This window comes from Blennius ocellaris (assembly GCF_963422515.1).
Source record: "Blennius ocellaris genome assembly, chromosome: 10".
Classification (NCBI taxonomy): Eukaryota; Metazoa; Chordata; class Actinopteri; order Blenniiformes; family Blenniidae; genus Blennius; species Blennius ocellaris.
The window spans coordinates 17,213,300-17,234,137 of NC_137659.1; the positions used below are offsets into that span (position 1 = coordinate 17,213,300).

Genomic DNA, 20,838 nt, shown 5'->3' on the forward strand with positions numbered 1-20,838 from the left:
CAACCAAGGAGAAAAAGAAACTTTTTTTTTTTTTTTTTTGACACAACTAATCTCTCCAGAGCTCCTTGAGGAGTGTGGGGGGGGGGGGGGGGGGGAACCCACGGGCGCTTAAACTCCATGATTAGATCGCCATGAAAAAGTTAGTCTCATTGTGTGTGTTGAAAATGGTGCAAAGGTTGGAAAAAATCAGATTTAGCTTGACAGGAGAAATCTTTTTGCTTCAGCTGCATTTGCTCCTAATCTGTACTTGGACTAACTACTTAGTCTGTGCATTAAGCAGAAAGGTAATTGGATTCAGCAGAAATAACCCTCCATCCTGTTTCCTTAAGCTGCGCTTTCCAACAGCACCAGACATGATCCCAAATTAGAGCTGGCCCCGTTAATGATGACTTGACACTGATTCATGTATTTGATGTGGGCATTAAATAGTGATGAATTACGTGAAGCGGTAGTAGTTCATTGCCACTGCTTCTTTCATTGCATACCGATTCCAGTCTTTGCCTTTGTCCTCATATTACAGTGTTTTCTTCTAAAGCCACTGCAGAATGTTCCTCGGGTCACTCCGGCTTCGAGACGAATTCATCTTCTTTTCGCTTGTTTTCCTATGTTTTGTTTTTATTTTCATAAAACTCACTCATTTTGTGCTATACCATCTGTGCTTCTTCTGTTGGCAAGTTGTTTGCTTGAGGAATATTAATTGCATAAATCTAAGATACAGATGAAGCCAATTGAGTTCAATTTTACTCTATTTTCAACATGTCTATAAAATACCGTTGGTTCTGTATTTGTTATTGAAAACATTTCGTTTAATCTTATTAGCCGCCTAAATGATCGAGACCAGACTGTCCATTAATTTATTCATCAAATCTATCACGCTTTGTCCGACTGAAGGTTAGGTACCATGGAAACCTAAAGCTTTTGAAAAGAAAAACATTTTTCTCATAGAAATATGATTGTTGACATCAGTATTTGTGTTTTTGTCATGATAATACAAACTAAAATGGTTTCTCACCATGTAGTTTTCTTTCTTTTTGGTCCTGCTGTCCCTCTCACCACTGTTTGAAACAGTTTTAGGTACAAATTGACATCAGCAACATCACAAATATTTCTTTACGTCTGCTGCGTTACAAAAGAAGCCGCACTGATGTTGAATCTATTTATTGTTGTTTAATATGACTGAACAAAACAATGGCTGCGCCTTTGAAAGAGCAGAATGTGACAATCTTGGTGTGTTTGCTGAATCATGTCGAGAATTTCATGACACAATTTTCTTTCCCTTTTGCAGCAAAAAACAAAAACAAAAAAAACAAAAGAAAACTTCAGATACTCCAACTGGCATCGCACTTGCAAGATTATATAACTAACTCCCACCACCAAACTTTTAATATCTGAGCGAACAATCCAAGACAGTAGAAGCACAGGCCTTAAATATAATTGTAATAATAAAATACTGGAGTGTCCGTTACTGCTATTGGCACATAGAAAAATAGAAGGCATTTAGAAATCCAACTCCAAAAATCAGTCATCTCAGTTCAAACATATGAAATGGTTGCTTTTTATCATTTATAGCAGGTACTCCAGGTCAATGCAAATCACATCAAACAGAAAAACACTTAACGCAGAGTGAGGGAAAAAAATGCAAACACCAGCATTATGATGAGTATGCCATTCTACAAAGTCACCACGGCAAAACACTGATATTTTGAGGAAAACGAAAAAATTCACCTGTGATGACTAAGTTTCTTTTAAAAAGGCTGCAAACTGAAAAGTGTAAAAGACTTGCATAAAAAACACATAGTTGTCTATTATAGCTAAAAAAAAAAAAAAAAAAAAAGGTGGGGGGGAACCCATCTAAAACTGGTTGCGGTTTCTTTGGCAGCTGTTTAATTTCCTGTGAACTTCTCAATTAATTTTGTAGATTTGTTGTGTGTCATTCTGAGGGCAGAAAATAAATACTGTGGTTAAGTGAAATACTGGGAGAACAACACAAGGATGTTTTTTTTTTAACATACAGCAATGTGACATTTGGAGTCAGTTGGGGATCAACAGCAGTAAACAGCTGGGGAGTCACTGGGATACATTTGTCAGGCATGATGTTTCTCTTTTCAAGATTAAAAAAACCCAAAAGTGGATACAAATATTATAGACCTGAATGTAATGCATGTGTGATGGAGATTAATTAAAATGCTAAAGGAAGCTTTGGTACAAAACCATGAGGGTCTGATAGATGTGACAGAAATTAAATGCCCCCCGACTACAGATAAAGAAATCTTTTCCCTCTTTATTGCTGGTGAGTCCCATTAACAATATCTTATGGAACACAACGAGAAGACTAACCAAAGAAAGCATGTATGGTGCGGGAGTCAGGGGGACACAAGCTGTGTTTCAGGGCTCATTTTCCCACACTTTGGAAACACTGGTCGAGTTTAAACACTTTCACCACTTGAGTTTTGCAAATCAATATCACATCTTTTTCTCTTTAGTTTGGCCCCAAGGCCAGAATGTAGCAGCGTTTCTCACCCTTGACAACTGAGCATTTCCAAACAAGAAGCGAAATCAACCCGATGTTGCCATGTCGGATTGCCAAGGAGTGGCAGCAGTGCGGTGACTAACTTTTACTGAATTGAAGAAATACAGTTGGAAAAGAGCTTGACGACCTTGCAGACAGTTTTCTGTTGTGCAAGCTCAAATGGCAAGACTTCTTTGGTGTGTAGGAGTATTTAAACATTTCAATGGAGACTTTTCTCCTGGATATTGACCTCTCCTCTCCTGGACGTGGATTCAGCTTCTTTTAAGATGTGGGAAACTGCACAGAAAGCCAGGATCTCATGATACAACCTGGCTAGTTGTTAGACAAGTTTGCATCTTGTGAATCCTAAGATCTTGGCAAAATTGTTTGATTCTTTTGTTGTTGTTGTTTTTTTTTTCTTAAGTTAAAGGGGATCATCAGTGGACTGTAGACTATTATGTCTTGAAAATAAAGCATCGAACATCTGAGAAAAAAAACGTACCATCACATTGACACACATTGTGTTGTACATTTAGAAGGATCATTTCACATCAAAATAAAAGGGCAGGTAGGAGGAGTTAAGTGACAGGAAGTGTGCGTGTGACAGACGTCACAAGGAATATACACATTTTTTTTTCGGTCTCATCCTTTTGACTTCCACATTAGCAGCAAGCAGCAGGGCTCAGAGTCCGGCTGAGACCCTGCCGTCTCCTAACACTTTTTATGAGCCCACTACAGGCCAGTGAAAGCCCAAATCCAAGCGCAAATGAGATCCACAATACGAGTGACAAGGAGCTGTGCTTGCATATACTTTCACAGCAAATACTGCATATAAATGACAGCAAAAATCATAATCAATTTACTGTACTGAGAGTGTTATGTAGTGATATTACTCGTTGACTTTTGACACATTGCGCATTTCTTATTCAAATTTTGTGTTCTTTAAAAAGAAAAAGAAAAGGTCACCTTTCAAACTGTGGGTTTTTCTTGAACTTTAAATACAATTTAAACGTCCCTTGTTCAATGATTTTCTTTCAGTACTAACAGCTTCTATCTGATGAAGGGCATCATTTGAGTAAATAAACAGTAACAGGCCCATGGAGGCATTTCCACCAGATATTTCCCGCAACAAGTTTGTAAAAAAAAAAAAAAAAAAAAAAAAAGACACTTAGTGCAACTCTAACAGTATTTCAGAACAAACATTCATAGGAAAACACATTCTGAGGTAAAAGCTCATTTGACCTATGTTCAATCCAAACACCTTTTGTAAAAATAAAAACAAGAAGAAGAAATGAAGGTACAAATGAAAACACCAGCTGCACTGAAGAGGAAAAAACTGGACACTTGTACAAATCTGGGCACTCTGTGGCTCTGCTGAGTTTCAGTCAGTTTTTCCAGGTTGGTAAACAACCATGTTCAGAAATATTTTCTGAGGAGTAGAAATGTTTTTGTCTTCACCTTTCAACGTCTCTGTCTCTCGGTGAATAAAAGAGCAGCAGTGGGGAGTTTACGCTTGTGTTGCTTGTGTCTGAAGACGACGTCCAAGCAAACGGAAAACCAGAAGGCTTTCACCAGCCGAGCTGCCGACGGGAGGAGTGACTCCACTCCTCCCATCGGCAGCGTTCAGTCTATGAGGAGGTGCTACAGATGTTCCTGCTGGAGGTCCGCTCGTAGTTCACGAGCTGCTGTCCAATCAGGTATCTGTAGGAGGAGGAGAAAACACAGATTAGTAACATTTTAGAAGTGAATTTTCATGATTGGTAGGTTAAAAAAAAAAAAAGAAAAGAAAATCTTAAACATTGAATCACTCCTCACGCTTCACTACAGTCTGCTTTGCATGGCATACCCATGAGCAAAGATCTTTCTCCTTACTGTCACCATCTCGTCGGATTATTAATCTGGATGACAAGAACCTCACAAACACAACTGAGCAATCTTCATCCCCACACAGCTGCTGCCAGGACGGACAAGTAATGTCTAACATCCTCTTGATTAGAAATGCTTGAGAACAAGTTGCCTTGTTTTTGTCCATCTTCTCCAGAAAAGATTTATATTTACTGAACAAATAAAGTGTGTTGTTTACATGCATAATGCAAATACCGCTCCATGCGAGCAGGCTGCCGGTGTCCACTGGGAGACGAGGAAAGGATGTTTTTAAGTGCAGCCGAATGAAAGGCAACATTTGAGTCATCAATTCAGTTATGATGAATAAAATCTGCTTCCCTGCTTACAACACTAATCTTATTGAAATGGTACGGCTATCAGAAACGAGCGACTTGAGTAATGCAGAAGCATTTAGGATGGAACTTGAACCCAATTTGTGAGTTTATCATACGGCACTTAATGGAGACTTCTTGAATCACGTCATTCAAACCAAAATATCCCCGTCTCCAATCTCATACTGTTTAAAAAGAAGATTCTCTGTGTACAACATGTGCAGGAAAAGATACTTTCGCTCCCCTTTAAATCATTTTTTTTTAAAGATGATCCAAAGCAGGGATATATACTCCAAGAAACTTGACATATTTTAATGCCCTGAGTTGAGAGACTAATGGTCTGTCTCAGTTATCGTCTATGAATAATAGAAAAAAAACTGACTGGCATTATTGCACAACCCATTCACAGCCAATCCCAAGTTCTCAGATCTACTGACTTGTCATTTTTGATGTCTTCATAGAGGCGTCTGAACTGCCGTATCTGAAAGTAAAAGATGGCCAATAGTATGACCACCAGCATCGTGAAAGGATAGATTTTTCTTTCCACCAGTATCTGCGTCTCCGGCTGCACTCCTGCAAAGTGTGAGACAAGAGGAAGAGACGGGATTAGAAACTGAAATACAATGTTTTCTACGAGGCTTCCATGTCCAGGCAGACAAATCCTTGTTTCATACAAGTGTATGGCATGACCTGAAGTCAAGAGAATACTACCATACTCTGCACACTGACCTTTTTAACTAGTCGTTGTCTCTTTCCACATCATAATACACAAAGCATTCATTCGTTATGCCTTCTGTTTGTGATTCATCTGATACAAAATGCAGCTGAGGATTATATGTAACGTCAAACAAATAACATTCCTGATCTCACCGAGCAATAAATGGAGGGTGAAAAACAACAGAGGGAGAAAAAAATATGAAAGTAACAGAAATCAGTCCTTGGTGGTTTTAAATGAACAGTGTGAAACAAGAAAATCCATACAAAGCAGAATGACTCACCCAGCAGAGGTACAACACCCTTAGCGATGGTGTAGGGTACACAGAGCGATGGCAGCAGGATAGAGAGGAGAGGTGCAGCCAGCCTTTGCATGATGAAGTGGAGGTCGATATTTCGAATACCGTTAGCATACACCTGCAAGAGAGCGTGACACCCGGGTTTTACTTCTAGTGTCGGTTCAAACTTTTTAGTCCTGAACATCCCTGAAAAACCTCCTGAATAAATGATCCGGACTATGATTCTATAATTACTGTTTGTATGTGAACCAAGTTGATTAAATGAAGCTTCTCAGAGTGACACTTGCCTGTTCAATGGCTGTTTTGAACCACCACTGAGGTCCCATCAGTACCATCGCACCAAAGATTTTAGTATGAAGCACGCCCAAAGCCCAGTCCTGAAACCACACAAGAAAACTGAAGTCAGATTGTAACCGAGCAATACTGGAGCAGTCACAGAATGTTACCTGTTGAGTGTTATGATGCAAAACAAATCCAGTATCCGTGAAAGAAAAAAGAAATGTGTTGGGAAAACTTCTTTACTTCATATTAAAAAAAAACCCAAACTTTTTCATGTCAAGTAAAAAGCTTATTTCATCATTTCAACCCAGGCAGCCACACCAAGAAAATAAAGTAGATTTATGATACTCGGGACAACAAAAACACTCATAAATATTCCAAAAGAGTGTAAAACTGTGATGCCCTCCTCCTCTGACAACAACTATGCACTAAAACAAAGGAGACGTGTCAGATGGAAACACTAGAGGAGCACTAGACTTTTTTTTTTTTTTTGTTTTAGCCTGCTCGTGAAGACGGCATGCGTAATGACAAGAATTTCAAACTGTCCCTTCAAAAGGTTCCAGTGAGTGAAAAATGAGATTGATCAATGATTTTCACACACGGTAGTACCTGCCAGAGGAAGAAGAGTGGCGTCTGGTTCAGGGGGACTCTGAGAGGAGCCAAGATGACCAGCTCCAATAGCAAACCCACCAGCAGTGGAACCACTCCGACCAGCAGCACAGCGACTACCACGGTCTTCGCAACCTATTTTCGTCAGGAAACCAAATGCATATCAGAAAACTTCAGTTCGACACTGAATAAACAACATTTTTATTCGAGACCAGTGACTCCCAACCAGGGGGGCTTCAAATGCTTGATCACGAAGCCCTCTCGAGAATAATAATTTCTTTGGCATTAAATATAGATGAGTCGGCATTTAAATAATTTATGGAGGAAAAGAAATCCACTAAGTTCAAGGGTTAGATAACAAGTGGAAAAAAAATCAATTCATATGTTTTGAGATATTGAGAGAGTGTGGGTGTTTTGAACATGAACATCTGTCTGAAGTATTGGGAGTGAAGAAATGGCAAAGCGCCAGAGAAAAGTGAAGTGAATCTGTCATAAAGAAAAAAGGTGCTGAGAGTAACACAGAATAAAGCAATGGACAAAATTAGAGCCGAATGCATCTTTTGTGGTGGAAAAAAAACACAGTCTGAAACTGTGTCAGCTGATGTGGCACCAGTTCACCCTGAGAAGGTGTGTAAGTTCAAAGTGTTTCTCCTTCAAAAAAAAGAACTCGTCAATCCGAAGTATGATAAAAGTGCATTTGACATATACAGTGTTGTTCCTTAACAACACTATCTTAGTGAGGTTCCTTAATTTTTATTTATTTAATGCACATTGTGTGGTGGGGAGAGAATCGTCTAAGTTAAAAGTACAGTTTGGCTCCCACCAAGGAAAAGGCTGGGAACCACTGGCTTGGACAACTACGGAAACAGAAACGTTACCATGACTTCCCACTCGTGGAATTTGAACATGAAGACCGACCGTCCCAGTGGCATCCAGCATAGCAGCACTGTGGTGCATCGAATGGCTATCCAGCAGACGTACAGACCGCTGGCGGCTGTGTACATCTCATGAACTGTGGCACTGCCCATCCAGAAGGAGATTAGCCAGCGACCCACGCACACTGCACAAGACGAAGGAGTGGGGTCAGCGACGGAGTAGAGAGAGGAGCACAGCTATGACTGACTTGTAACCTTACCTGGAATTGTGATGCAGATGAAACTAGTCAGTAGGAGTGTCACGCACAGAAAGACGATTAGCAAAAAGATCTGCAGACAGACAAAGACCAAACAAGCACAAGTTAAAAAAAAACCCAACTAAAACTAAAAATCTAAAACTGAGCAGAAAGCGACGAGCAAAGCTGTGGTGGCCCGTCACCTTGAGGGGGAAGTTGACGGGCCGTTGGTACGGCTGAAAGTTGAAGGGCCGATCCAGCTGCAGGACAGCCTGATGGATGATGTCAAGCCCCAGGCCGGCAATATGGCCGTCCTCATCCTCCTCTTCATCCACGCCGTCCTCATCGTCATCAGTGTCGTCCTCATCTTCGTCATCCTCATCTTCGTCATCGTCGTAGTCTTCGATGACCTGGCCCCCCAGCAGGTACGAGTGAAGATCACTGTCGGGGTCATTTGGGCAATATTTGGGTTTGAACTCTGCTTGTGGTGTTTGAGCACGTAATCCTGAGGTCTGACGCACTAATGTGTCTTTCTGTGCAACTGAAACTTACAGCATGTATGCGGCTGTGAACGTCCAGGCGTGGATGAGGTGTTTGACCCAGTGGCGGGTGTTCCCCTGCTCCAGCAACGCTGGCAGCACAACCTGAAGCAGCAGCAGCTCCAACGACAGCTCGGTGACGGGGGAATCGCTGAAGAGGTGGCAAAAGAAAAGAAAAAAAGAATTCACCTTATTAAAAAAAAAAAAAAAAAAACCTGCTGAAAATGGGAGCTTGGTTTTTTTTTTTTTCTTCCGAGTTGCTCCCTAATTCAGCTTTGCCTGAATACACAGTGTTATCTTCATTTCTTAACTAATGAGTGTTAATGAGGTATTTTAGTGTACCTGTAAATCGTGACATTGTAGGGGAGGAAGGTCGGGAAGAGCATTTTAACCATTCTAATGGGAAGCCATAGCATCAGCAAGACGAGGGAGCCAAAAAACACCTGGAAACACACACACACACACACACACACACACACACAGACACACACATATTTGTTCCTTAGAAAATAAGCATCCGCATTCCTGAGGACACACAGTACTGACATTGACAGTCCTTCACTCTTTTAATGAAAATAAAAGCAGACAGAATCACAGGTCATAGAAACACAATATGAAAACTAAAAGAATCGGCAGAATCCACAAAAGATTTTAAGATAAAATTGTCAATATACTTTATCACTATGTAAATAATAGACGGTGCTGTTAATTGGGTCAGTCGTCACCTGATAATGCTGTGGTGCTTTGTTAAAACGGAAAGAAACTTCAAATGGGATGATGACATGTTGAAAGCTCTCCATTCACCAAATAACATGAAGGATACTACAAGGTCATTGGAAGTCACCCCGACTGTGATAACTTCACTATACATCCCAAATGTCTATCTTAAATGCTCTCAAAGCTTTTGAGTTGTAGCCACTTTTACATAGCAGCACTGTTAAAAGATAAATACTGCCGGTTTGTTTTTAATGGTGTCGTTTCACCAATCGACCAGACACTTGCTTTCCTTCTCAAAGGTCAGAAAGGAAAAATAAAAGCTGAGAAATGCTCATCTGTTTGTCAGGTAACCTTGCTGACTGCAAAAAAAAAAAAAAAAAAATGTTCTTGAAAGAACAGTCCTCTCACCCTAACTTTAGAAAAATCTTACACCAGGAGCTCCAAAAGAAAGAAATATCAACCTTGTAGAGAAAGGCATGTTTTATAGTGACACTATGTTGAATTGAGGCTTAAGAATTAAGGTTCAGTTAGGATAAGCAAGTAGTAGTAGTAGTTAGGGTTCAGGTTAGTTAAAGGTTAAGATAAATACGACAAATAATGTCAGCCAGAAATAATATTTGCAACTCGCCAATATGTTTCCAGATCTGCATTTTCACAGTAATACTGCAGTGTAAGAAAAGCTGGGAGTATTATTACAATGCTGCTTGTCAGGCTTACACCACATTAGCAGTCTTCTGCTGCCGCTGCATGAACTGACGCCTGCAGCAATATATACCTGTGTGATCATTTCATAAGTTGACAAGTGCTCTGACAGTCAAGTCAACAAAAACAAGTAATGCTGGCATTAAAAGCTAATATTACTCCCGTCTGGCTCCGGCAGCTTTCAGCATCACATATTACTCTATTTTTTTCCCCCCTCTGGGACAGAAAATCCCTTCATATGTATTTTGTAGATGCAGTGACTGTAAAAAAAACAACATGTTTTTCTCCCAAAAAATAAGGACATATAAAGCTCTAATAGTATTTTATGAATGCCATTATGCTCACCCTTAATGTTGATTCTTAATTGCAGTCAACAATTCATTTGAGTGTGTAAAAATATGTAGGCATAAGAGGGGAAATGATGCTGAATTCATTACTAAGGTTAGAAACATCTCATTTGTCCTCTGTGTATGGATGCCACAATACTCTACACGGTAGCTGCAAAACTCCACGAAACAGAACCATGTTTGAGCCGTGTGACAGTTTTTATATCTGCAATGATTGAGACCAGTGCTTCTTTAATGTGGTTCAAATAGACAAAGACGTTTTCCGAAAATCTCCAGAATGTCCTCGAGTTGATTTGCCAAAATTGCTCTTGTGTATTTAGTAAATGTACATCTCAGTGTTGTCATATCGCTAAAGTTTGAGTTCAAGAGAGAAATGAAGGATGTGTGACTCACAACAGAGAGTATAAACCTCCGGAGATGTCGGTGCATGGGGCAGTGGATCATCTCTTGGACTAGGTTGAAGTCGGGATCACTGACGTTCCTAAGAAACCAGAGTACACCCGGTCGAAGCACCTACACACAAACACACGCACAGATTTCGATCATGCAGTCCAATAGTTGCATAGGAAGCCTGTGGCATAAAGGTGATTTGATGACAGTTTCTACTTACTTGTCTCAGTAGAAGGATGAAAGAGGTGAAATAGAAAACATAGAGAACCCCAACCAGCCAGTGCAGGCCCAGGTTAGTTCCAGGAGAAGCGTCAAAGCTCAGCTTTCGGTTACTAAGAGTGGCATCAAACATTTCCTGCAATGAATAATGCCGAATGCTTTTAAAAGCCAGAACACGTTTCTTTAAGTTTAAATATCCATGAAGAGGTTCAGTATTGTTCTCGCTTACCAGCGAACAAATGTCGAGCCACCAACCGCAAATCAGAGGGAATAAGCCTAATTCCATGAAAACCAGCAGGGACACCTGCATAAAGAACAAAACACTTGTGAAACACTTCCGCTTATTTTTTGTACATAATCCTAACTTTCTTAGTTTTAACCGAGACCTTGATTAGTTAAACACAGAATCAAGAGACATTACTTTGAATCCCTGCGTTGCTGTAACTTACCTTTATGACAATATAGCAAACACCCAGGAGCCACTGAGACCGCTGAAACTTCACTAAAGATGCCAGCGACTGATTGAGACACAGTTAAGGATTCGTGAAAAACTACAACGCTCCCATTAGACTCAATAAGAAAGACGTGCAAGTTCATGCTTTTTTCCTTCTTTTTTTTTCCCCCCAAATGTGTTCAAGACTGATGCTCGTAACTAACACTGCTAATAACTTAAGGCTACATTTAATTTACATGAACCACTACACACCAGACGTGTGAAACGCACTGTGCTATGTCAATGAATTAAGCAGAATGGAGGATACATGGCAGGCAATGAGAGCTCCAGCGAGGACGACGTATCCGACTAGCGTGGTGATGAGGCCATCAAAGTGCGTGGGTTTGAGCTGCAGCCAAAATACAACATCATCATAATTATCATCATCGTCAAAGACATCCCATTAATGCAGAACAAACTCAAATATTATTCAGGGTTTCCCCCAGTGCGTGATGGGTCGGGCAGCCTGCCAGGCCTCAGTCCACCCCCTGCCTGGCTTATGCATCATGGATATTTTTCGAATTAATCTATAAGTTGTAGACTACACTTGCAGTGGCTCTTATCATTTAGAAGCAGATTGTAATGGGTGGAGAGCTCGCTGGCGACATTTGATCAATGACGCACAGCGAGTGATAATCTATCTCTAACCAAAGATGTGAGAAATGAGTATTACTTAATTACTTTGTAGTGAAATGTTACAGATCTCACATGTATTCATGATAGTGAAAAATTCCATTTTACTGCCACTGTAATTTGTTTTTGGTTTTTTTAAGTAATGTTCCTCCACTTCTCATTGTCAAGTTGCAGCCCTGTGAAGAGGGCGTGGCCATATTGGTTCACAGCAATGGCACAACAAGAGGAGCAGAAATTGATGAACATTACATTGTAGTTTAGCTCAATTTTGTGAATTCCTGTCCCAGCGTATATTGTTCTCCCAAGTGGATTGAAACTTTTTTATGATAAAATGTCCAACTGAAAGGACATTTTTTTAGGATGTGGATCCATTATATCAGTTAATGGCATCTACTCATATTTCAAGCAGACAGAAAGAAAGTCATGAGACAGTTGATGCCTGAAGAAGCCAGAATCAATGAACTACAATGTGCTGTTTGCTATTCCGACCACTGACATAACCAACACCTGGCAAGCGTTCTGCAGGAAACCTTAATGTGATGGATTTCACCCTCTGCGAGCACTTACATAGTCTTCAAAGCCTAATCCAACCACTGAGAAATGGCCGATGTGATACGGGCAGAATGCTAAGAGAAAACAAAGAGGTGTGTGTTAGAAGAGATGAGGCAAGAAGATAGAAGGGATTGATTTAAACGCTCAGACTTTAAGTTAAGATGAAAAACAAATGTTTACCCATCTCAAAGGTCACAAGTGCACATCAACGCAGGCTTGACTTACCAAAGACCAGGATGAAGAGTGTGTTGAAGGACACCACCCAGAAGACATGCTCCTAGAGAACACGGACGTCTGTCACTATCAAACAGCTTCTGCTTTACAGATGAACTCAAGCATGGATTGGCCTTTACGAAGTAGTTTCCAGCATAAAAGTGCTCTAATTCTGGTGGAGAATATGGAATAGTGTGGAAGAAAACGATAAACGGGATTATACTTACCAAGAAATCAAGAGATCCATCGAGCCCGAGCATCTGAAACACATGATTCATGATCATATGTTTATTACTTATTAGAAGTTTATGTGAATTTATATCACAAGACAATTCTGGGTAACTTCAACTTCTACCAGTGTTAGAAAGAAACACATTTCATGATTGATACTGGCGTTAGGGTAGAAACAGTGTCTAAGAACAGGTATACTTTTTTTTACCCCTACTATACAAGCTGAAACTTACATGCCAACCACTTGCTATCCACCACACTTTGCATTTTTGTCATGTCCCAACCAGAACAGTGCCAGACACTTTTATGAGACAAGACAGACACATTTAAGAAATTACGTAAAATAAAGCTTCTCACCCGTTCCCAGGTCAGTTCATCTGCTGCATGGTCCCACTCAAGAACATTCCAGATGAGATCTACGTCAAAAGAAATCACACACGGGAGAAAAAAAAAAAAGAAGAGAGAAATGATATCAAAATGTATTTAGAAAACGGTAGTTTTAGGAGAAATACTGCAATTAATTTTTCTCCTGGAAATGTTCAATTGACTGACGGCAATGACGAGATTGAGCGACACCTCTACTTGCATTAGAACAAAGCAATTTGGAGAGCAGCAGCTCTTTTTCAGCAAATTCATGCAAAGAGTTTCAATGGAGTTCTCTAACAAATAACACACTTTGGTGTGTGTGTGTGTGTGTGTGTGTTTCAAGCATTGTGTGAGTGTGATGTGCATCCATCCATCTTCTATTACACTTCACTCAAGCAGGGGTCGCTGGGCAAATGAGCTTTTCCCAGATGCCTCTGGGTGAAGTCAGGACACAGGCTGACGAGGCCGCCACTCCCATCATCCGACAAGCACACACTCGCTCACATTCACCCCTACTGGCAAGTGAGTGACAGCTCCTCTCGAATCAGTTGTAATAAACCTTGGTATCCAGAGAAACGCCACACGTGCACTAACCATGCACTCTGAGATAGACATCAACAGCATCCTCTTCCCTTTCCTCATCATCGTCCTCGCCATCATCATCCTCCTCGTCGTTCAGTTCAGCTTCCTCTTGGTCGGCAGGTGCCTGCTGTCCGTCAGGAGCAGCGTCCACAGCCTGCTGGTCACCTGCAGCCGCCGCGGCTTCGGCATCGACGGCAGCGTTGTCGCCTTGCCCCTGCGAAGCCACAAAATGATCATGAAAAAAAAAACAACGTATCAAACGTTCATAAAGACTGTTCAATAAGTGACACTGCTGTCCTCATTTGCCCTTTCATCCCTGTCTTCAGATTTAGCAGTCACCAAAAATAGTTTGTTGTTCTATGCCCTTAAATTAAAACCCGCCGCAGCAACTGTTGTCATTTGTGAAGAACTCAGATTGTCATTCTAGAAATGACACCAGAGAGCTGACATTATCTGGCGAGCTCTGCTTTACTCGTGTGGGTTTGCATAAAGGCAGACAAATGTCACTGCCAGCTTGGCAAGTGCAAACACACTCTGAAAAGTTTGTCCTGGGAGGGAACGTTGCCCTGACCGCCCAAGTGATCACAAATGTGCCCCAACAAAAGAAATTAAAAGTGAGCATGCATCCTCCCCCCCCCCAACCCCAATATATTTCGACAGTTTATTCCATTCGATTGTGGTCCAAAATGCTGAGTTTAAACAACAAACCGAATAAAACAAATCAAATAGTGGCCTGGAGTAACCTCATGCTCCGCTGGCTCTCTTTAATGGGAACCTGTCACTGTGTCAGCTGCCACAGAGGGCATTAAAGGTCGAGGCCGGGAGGCTTATTAATTCATTAACAAAACGGAAGACATAGTTGGCCCTCCACATGAGCTGAGCTCACCTCATTTGCTCGGGGTTGATTGTGTTCTAACCACTGGGGGGCGCCACCATGGATGACCTGCTCTCTGAGCCACACCAGGCTGATGAAGCTGCACAGTGTGCACATGACAATCACACAGCCCTGGAGGCAGTCAATGAGCAGGTTCTGCCTGTGATGAAGAGGAGTAACATGTTTTGCCATCAATACAATGATTCAAAACAAGAAAACATCAACATAAATATAAAATATGAGATATAGAAGTGTGACAGTGGGGAAAGACGAGAGCCGACAAACACTTACGTTGAAAGCATATCTAGCGGCAGGGTAAAGAGAGAGCTCACAGAGCCAGTAAATAAACACTTGTAGATTCGATCTGTTTTGAAAAAACAAAAACAAAAACATTAATAACACTAATAAAATAACTAATTTACCAGCTTTCCCCCCCAATTTCAATGATTTATTTTACCTAAATCATTTATTTGATACGGAGTACCTTGATATTTAAATTTTTCCACATTTTTCAAAATTTTCCACATTCAGTGCAATGTCCGGGTCACCAGCACAACCAGAGCTGAGCATCAGGCCATAACTTACATGCTGTGAGAGGGACCACGCCTAACCAGGCGAAGGCCACCAGTGTGTAGTGTAACCAATACTTCAGGGCTGTCCCCATGCTGATGACCAGGCCCACAAAAATATATTGCACAGGCAAGCGAGACGGCATGTCTGGAGAGTAGACTGAAGATAAACAAAAGACAGTGGTCAGACAGACCGACACATTTTTTTTCCACAACAAATGAATGCACTGTGAAAACTTTGAACCAATTTACTCAAGAAGAGGCTACTTACTTGGAGTGAATGCAAACCGGTGGCTGCATACTTCACAGTATTCTTTTCTGCTGTGTTTCAACCAGAGGAGCAAGCTGAGGAATTAAGAAGAAATTGTGAGTTTCATTCTTTGCAAACTACCCAACACATATCCTCTTCCATATTACATTTTACATCTCACTGTTATTTATGTTTAACAGGTACTTGTCCATGCATTTATTTACATTTATCCATACCAAGTGGATCACAGACGTACCATTCCTGATGGACAAACTTGATGGTGCCCGTGCAAACACAGGGGTGGTATAGCGGCTTGTCCTGGCTCCCCTCTGACCGACACACCCGACAGATGTCCACTGTGTGAAAGGCACCCAACAAAATGAATTAGCAGATCCTATGGGCCTCAGTCTGAAACATTCAGTAACTTCTAAACTATGTATTCCACATTTGGTCCCCTGATAAAAAAATCACCTTTTTAATAACGTGCAATTATACATGAACAGTATATGCAGATATGTGGCAGAGCATTAACAGAGTGTGTATTGGTGTAGAGTAGAATGAAAGTAGAGTTTGATGAGACTTTATTCGTTTCCGTTTCTTATGGATTGCGCGCAGAACAGGGATTAAAGTTATCGCACACATTGAATTAGAGTAGCTGTTTCAAAATGCCTAAACTCAAAATAAAAAGCAACTTCGAGATTACAGTGATGAAGAAAAGAAACGTTGGTACGTCGTTTGCAATGTTTCGCTGTGAGCTCACATTTCTGTGTGATCCTGGTTACTTATGACACTATTTGTAATTACACTGTTTGTAAACACAAGATAAAATGTTGCATTCACTAAACAATCCCTAACGTTCGCTTGTAAGCTACCGACATTGCATGGGACTCTACTGAGCAGCAGTCATCCTCAGGGATCCCCTCGTCTACCAGCTTTGACACTATTGCCGTTTTTTGGGGAAGAAAAACCTCCTGAACTTTGGAAAGTGGTTTTGTTTACATAGCCACATGCTAGCGGACGCACGCTAGCCAGTCAGCTGGCGAGCTAACGCTCAGTGCCTGGAGCTTTTCTCCAAATCAGGCGAAGCGTTTTGTTCAACTTTGACGAAGCTTCCCGACCGCGACAATCACTCGTGAAACGGGCTATCGACGCTATAGTGTTGGCCTGTGTTCGTGGAGCATTGTAAGAGTGGGATAGCAGATGTAGCTACCATCATCAAAGGTGTCCATCTTGACAAGCTCCCCCCGCCGTCCGCCGCTCAGTCACCCCTCCGGTTTAGAAGCGATGACCGCTCACTATCTGCATGTAAACGTCGCGGGGTGAACTCCTCCCAAGTGTGCGTTTTTTCTCTCCAAGTTGTCAGATGTTTGTTTTGGGGTTTTTTGGGGGGGTTTTCAAGAGAAAAATCGCCCAGAAGTCATATTTGATCTGCAAGTGTTGAGGGCGTGTACGAAGCGGCGACACGTGACTGTGAGGCCCTTACACCGCTAGATGGCAGCACCGTGTCGTTGGTGTTTCCATGCTCGCGTGCGCACGTAAGCACGTACACGCGCTTCTGCACATTGGATTCTCTGTCATCTGCACACTTCAAATATCTTCCAAACACAATTTATATTGAAGGATGTGGGCTCATTAATTTACACGTGTTGTACTTCAAAACAACTCCAGATAACAACTTAGTTGTTTGCATTAATCCTAAATCTTTAAAGCTTTATCCTGTACAGGGTCACAGGGTGCTGTTCCCAGTTATCTATGGGGAGGTAAGGTACATCCTGGACAGCTCATCAGTCCACCACAGGGCAATTACACAGAGACAAGCCAACCACACACAGTCACACTTACATACCGGGGCACTTTCACAGATTTTTTTTTTTGGACTGTGGGAGGAAACCAGAGTATCTGGAAGGAAATGCGTGTACACCTGGGGAGAACATGCAAACTCCACACAGAAAGGCCAGTCACTATTTCAACCCATGGCCTTCTTTCTGTTAGGTGAGACCTCTAACCACTGCTTACCACACCACCTGAATCATAAGCCTATAGTTAACAACTGTTTTACACCATTAGGTTTCTTCTGTTTTAGATCATGTTTAAAACATTAAAAAAAACATTGGATAAATATAGTTTTTAATCTTAGCAGTCTGAAACAAGGAAAAGAATTTAGGGCAAGTCTGACCTCAACAACTTCAAAGGGAAACAGTGTTTGAAAGTACAGAAAGTCTTGTTTTCATTTTACAGTTGTCATAAAGTATCTTTTTGTCATACTCAGTTGCAGTTTCATCATGGAAAAGTTGGTTCTACTAAACTAAATGTCATCTATTCAGTCTAACAAACCCTGCCTTTGTTTGGTAGAATTATATGAGCCGTTGTAAAGACGGACAGTCTGGTTTTTGTATGATTCACTGCAGTGTTGCAAGCACTGTGGCTTTCATTGTTACGCTCACTGTACAAAGTCTTGAGGACTGTAAACACACAACTTGTCAGAGTAGACTTATTCATATATTAATTTATTTATTGCACCCTTATTAAGTCCCACAGAAGAAACTTCTTCACGGAATTGACCCACCGGTATGCAGCCACTAATACGGCACTCAGAGTGAACTGATGAGTTGTGCTCAAGGACCCACCGTGCAAGGTTTTGGACCTACTAGGAAAGAGTGGGTTAGGTTTTGAAGATGCATTATTGTCATTTTGTGTGGTTAAAAAAGTAAACCCTTTTCTGTCGTAAAAATACTTCACTAAACTTGTGGTGATCACACTTTTTTGTTTTATTTGTAAAGTAGGCCGCCATCACAGTTTCCAACATCAGCTTTGAAGTGAAATCAGGACACACGTGGAACTACCAGTGGAAAGTAATTTGTTACAATCTATTCGTCTCGCAAATCACCTCTCTATAATCAAGTAATAACCTCCACAGAACATTTAGAAACTACAGAAAATACATTGCGATTCTATTTAAATAGGCTTCATAACTTGTTAAAATCCAACACTGCAAATATAAACATCTCTTCAGTCTGCTTTACATGAATGTTTGATACAAACCCAGAGACTAATATAGCAAGCTGAATTCAACATGACTACGTGAGTCTCACAGCCATTGTAGCTCAGTTTCTTACTCTTCAGTTCCTCGTAGTTCATACTGAGGAATGTCTTCAATAAAGCTCTTTCAAAATATATATCGGATCATTCCCATCATTTCATGGCAATTTCAAAGTGAAAGCATTATGCATTCCAGATTTGAACGTTTGCGATCACGTGTGTGAATCTTGGTTGTCCTTTTGTTCAGCTGTCGTTTCTGTTGCTGCTCCGTGTTGCAAGTGTGATTTAAATGTGTTGGCATCATACACCCAAACAGTGTCTATGCCCTCCCCTGCAGTATGTTCAGGCACCCAGGTGGGGAAAGGGAAGCGACAGGCCACCACTTTTGCTGTGCTCGGCAACTCGTTGGCCAGCTTGAGCTCCAGCTGGTCCATCTGCAAAGACAGATTAGATTGTGATTAATGCGCCACAATCGAATTCGTCAACGAAATCACGATTAAAGCGAGAAAGTCCAACTTAAGAATGTCGCTGTTTGTTAAACTGTGTTTTAAAAAAAAACAACTACAAAATAACTGTCTTTTGTGTTTTTATGTATGGCTGTACAGTATATATAAAAACGCAACAATGCTGATGAACCTAAAAATAACTGCACTCACCATTTGTGGGACTCCAAAAATTACCACATTGGAGTACTGAGCGAAACTGACCTGGACAGCAATGAAATGTTGTTATTGACTGAATTGTTAACATTCTTTTGTCAGAATAAACTGTTTTCAGCCCTGATCAGGTACCTTCCATAAGTCAGAGATGTGGAAAGAGGTGGAACGGTGCACTCCTTCTCTCCAGGCCTTGTAGCGAGAATACCCCACCAACCAGGGGTTCAGCTCGAATCCAGATGCCAGAAATCCACGTTTGGCTGCTGCAATCACCTGCAAGGAAGAAATAACAACAATGGCATGCATCACAGTGCCGGATTTTTTTTGAGGGGGACTGTCTTATTGAGCTTTCTCAGTTTTTAGCAATTTATAAAAAAAGAATTGTAGAAAGTGTAGTCTTTAACCCTACCCTCTCGGTGAGATGTAAAAAAACAGAGACATACCAGCAAATGGTTAAGTGCTAAAAGTTGAAGAACCCTTTTTAACACTTGGTTCACAGTTGCATGAACAGTGAAGCAGCATATATCAGAGATCTGAAAATCTCACTTACTATCCTCCCATCTCCACTTCCAATGTCCACCAGGGTCCCTGATCGTGGCCGCAGCACACCGAGCACGTTCTCCACCTGAGCCGTGGTGGCTGGGACAAACGGGAGGCAGATCTTCCTGAGGGCAGGGGCAACGAACGGAACTGTCACCGCATACAACGCGACCAGGGACCCTCCGACCACCCCCGTTACGACGAGGCCGAGTCGACTTCGGCTCTTTCGCTCGGTGGCAGCCCCTTTATTCTGCCCCGAGTCCAGGAAAAATGTCTCCTGTGACATATCGAGTGATGCCCTTTAAATGTTAGCTGTGTGAACGACAGCCAGTAGGTAGCGGCTATCGAAGCACAATGGGAATCGAGCAAACCACGGATTTCAGATTATGCACAGGCGCAAGCGGTAAAACTACTGTAAAAAAAACAAACAAACATATTCTGACAGATAAATTGTTGTCTTTCTATTTTCACTCATGTCTTCTAAAACATCGCCTGTCCATCGCTGTTATCATCCCGGGTAGATACAACGGAAGCTGAACAAATGTTCCGGTCTTCCCTTCTTTTTTCCGCCATCGTTTAAAAAATAAAAATACAAAATAAAAAATTGGACTTCTGCCAAGGTATTTGTGCAAAGCAAATTTCAGCCAAGAGTTATCAAGAAAATACTTAAATTTAGTTATTTCCAAATCCCGATCGTGGGGACCAGCTCGATGTGTCCTTGAATGAACTTTTAATCAGGCTTTTGTGGGGTGTCAGTATGATATACTTTCCATCTCTATAAGTCAATGTTAAAATCACACAAAAGGCATAACACATAAAATACCATACCAATACCATGTTTTGTTTATTTTTCACATTAGATGAACCTTTAAAAAAACCTTCAAGTTTCTAGGCTTTTGATTTCCCATGTTTGCTTTGGATTCTATAACTGCTTTTGGAACTGTCTTTTCATCTTAACTGGTGTCCACTCTGGAAGCTGAGTGGGGTGTCATTTTGTGGTGTGCATACTTTACTAATGATTGTCCAGGGCCATGAAATGTGCAGAAAGCTATGTCATGAGCATAATTGTGGCACATTTGTTCTTAAAAGTGCAACAAGAAGAAGTACACACCATACCGTATCCACAAATATTGTGAGGCCATCTTGTTTTCTCTTGTAATTTTGCTCCTGTGTTCCCATGTAGAGTAAC

The 20,838-nt window shown here is 41.2% G+C and overlaps 2 protein-coding genes across 3 annotated transcripts; both read right to left on the reverse strand.

Annotated features, from left to right (window-relative positions):
* Positions 1-1,171: 1,171 nt before the first annotated feature.
* On the reverse strand, positions 1,172-16,815 carry LOC308135734 (E3 ubiquitin-protein ligase MARCHF6-like). Its single transcript, XM_080503832.1, has 26 exons — positions 16,625-16,815; positions 15,671-15,770; positions 15,436-15,509; positions 15,181-15,324; positions 14,887-14,959; positions 14,608-14,755; positions 13,734-13,935; positions 13,131-13,189; positions 12,770-12,802; positions 12,555-12,606; positions 12,345-12,403; positions 11,413-11,493; positions 11,101-11,169; positions 10,881-10,955; positions 10,653-10,787; positions 10,436-10,555; positions 8,619-8,719; positions 8,290-8,427; positions 7,941-8,178; positions 7,762-7,831; positions 7,505-7,686; positions 6,627-6,761; positions 6,026-6,115; positions 5,724-5,856; positions 5,163-5,298; positions 1,172-4,210 (listed from the first exon to the last, which is right to left on the reverse strand). Exons 1-26 carry the CDS (start codon positions 16,641-16,643, stop codon positions 4,138-4,140), a joined length of 2,739 nt encoding a protein of 912 aa, XP_080359958.1. The 5' UTR covers positions 16,644-16,815; the 3' UTR covers positions 1,172-4,137.
* Positions 16,816-18,202: 1,387 nt separating this feature from the next.
* atpsckmt (fATP synthase c subunit lysine N-methyltransferase) lies at positions 18,203-20,148 on the reverse strand. Of its 2 annotated transcripts, XM_080503339.1 has the most exons (4): positions 19,660-20,148; positions 19,245-19,382; positions 19,110-19,160; positions 18,203-18,887 (listed from the first exon to the last, which is right to left on the reverse strand). In XM_080503339.1, the coding sequence occupies exons 1-4, from the start codon at positions 19,933-19,935 to the stop codon at positions 18,666-18,668; spliced, it is 687 nt and encodes a 228-aa protein (XP_080359465.1). In that variant the 5' UTR covers positions 19,936-20,148; the 3' UTR covers positions 18,203-18,665. The 2 variants fall into 2 exon arrangements, with proteins under 2 accessions (XP_080359465.1, XP_080359466.1); XM_080503340.1 differs by lacking the exon at positions 19,110-19,160.
* Between the last annotated feature and the right edge of the window lie 690 nt (positions 20,149-20,838).

Bases quoted from the DNA above. Each gene is read 5' to 3' on its own strand.
- LOC308135734 (XM_080503832.1), bottom strand. The intron at 11,170-11,412 runs GTATCCTCCATT...TGTCTCAATCAG, and splicing joins GAGCTCTCATTGCCTGCCAT to TCGCTGGCATCTTTAGTGAA. The intron at 10,956-11,100 runs GTAAGTTACAGC...TTCTTTATGCAG, and splicing joins TTTGCTATATTGTCATAAAG to GTGTCCCTGCTGGTTTTCAT.
- atpsckmt (XM_080503339.1), bottom strand. From the start codon at position 19,935: ATGTCACAGGAGACATTTTTCCTGGACTCGGGGCAGAATAAAGGGGCT. The intron at 19,161-19,244 runs GTACCTGATCAG...ATTGCTGTCCAG, and splicing joins ACATCTCTGACTTATGGAAG to GTCAGTTTCGCTCAGTACTC. The intron at 18,888-19,109 runs GTGAGTGCAGTT...CTGTCTTTGCAG, and splicing joins TTTTTGGAGTCCCACAAATG to ATGGACCAGCTGGAGCTCAA.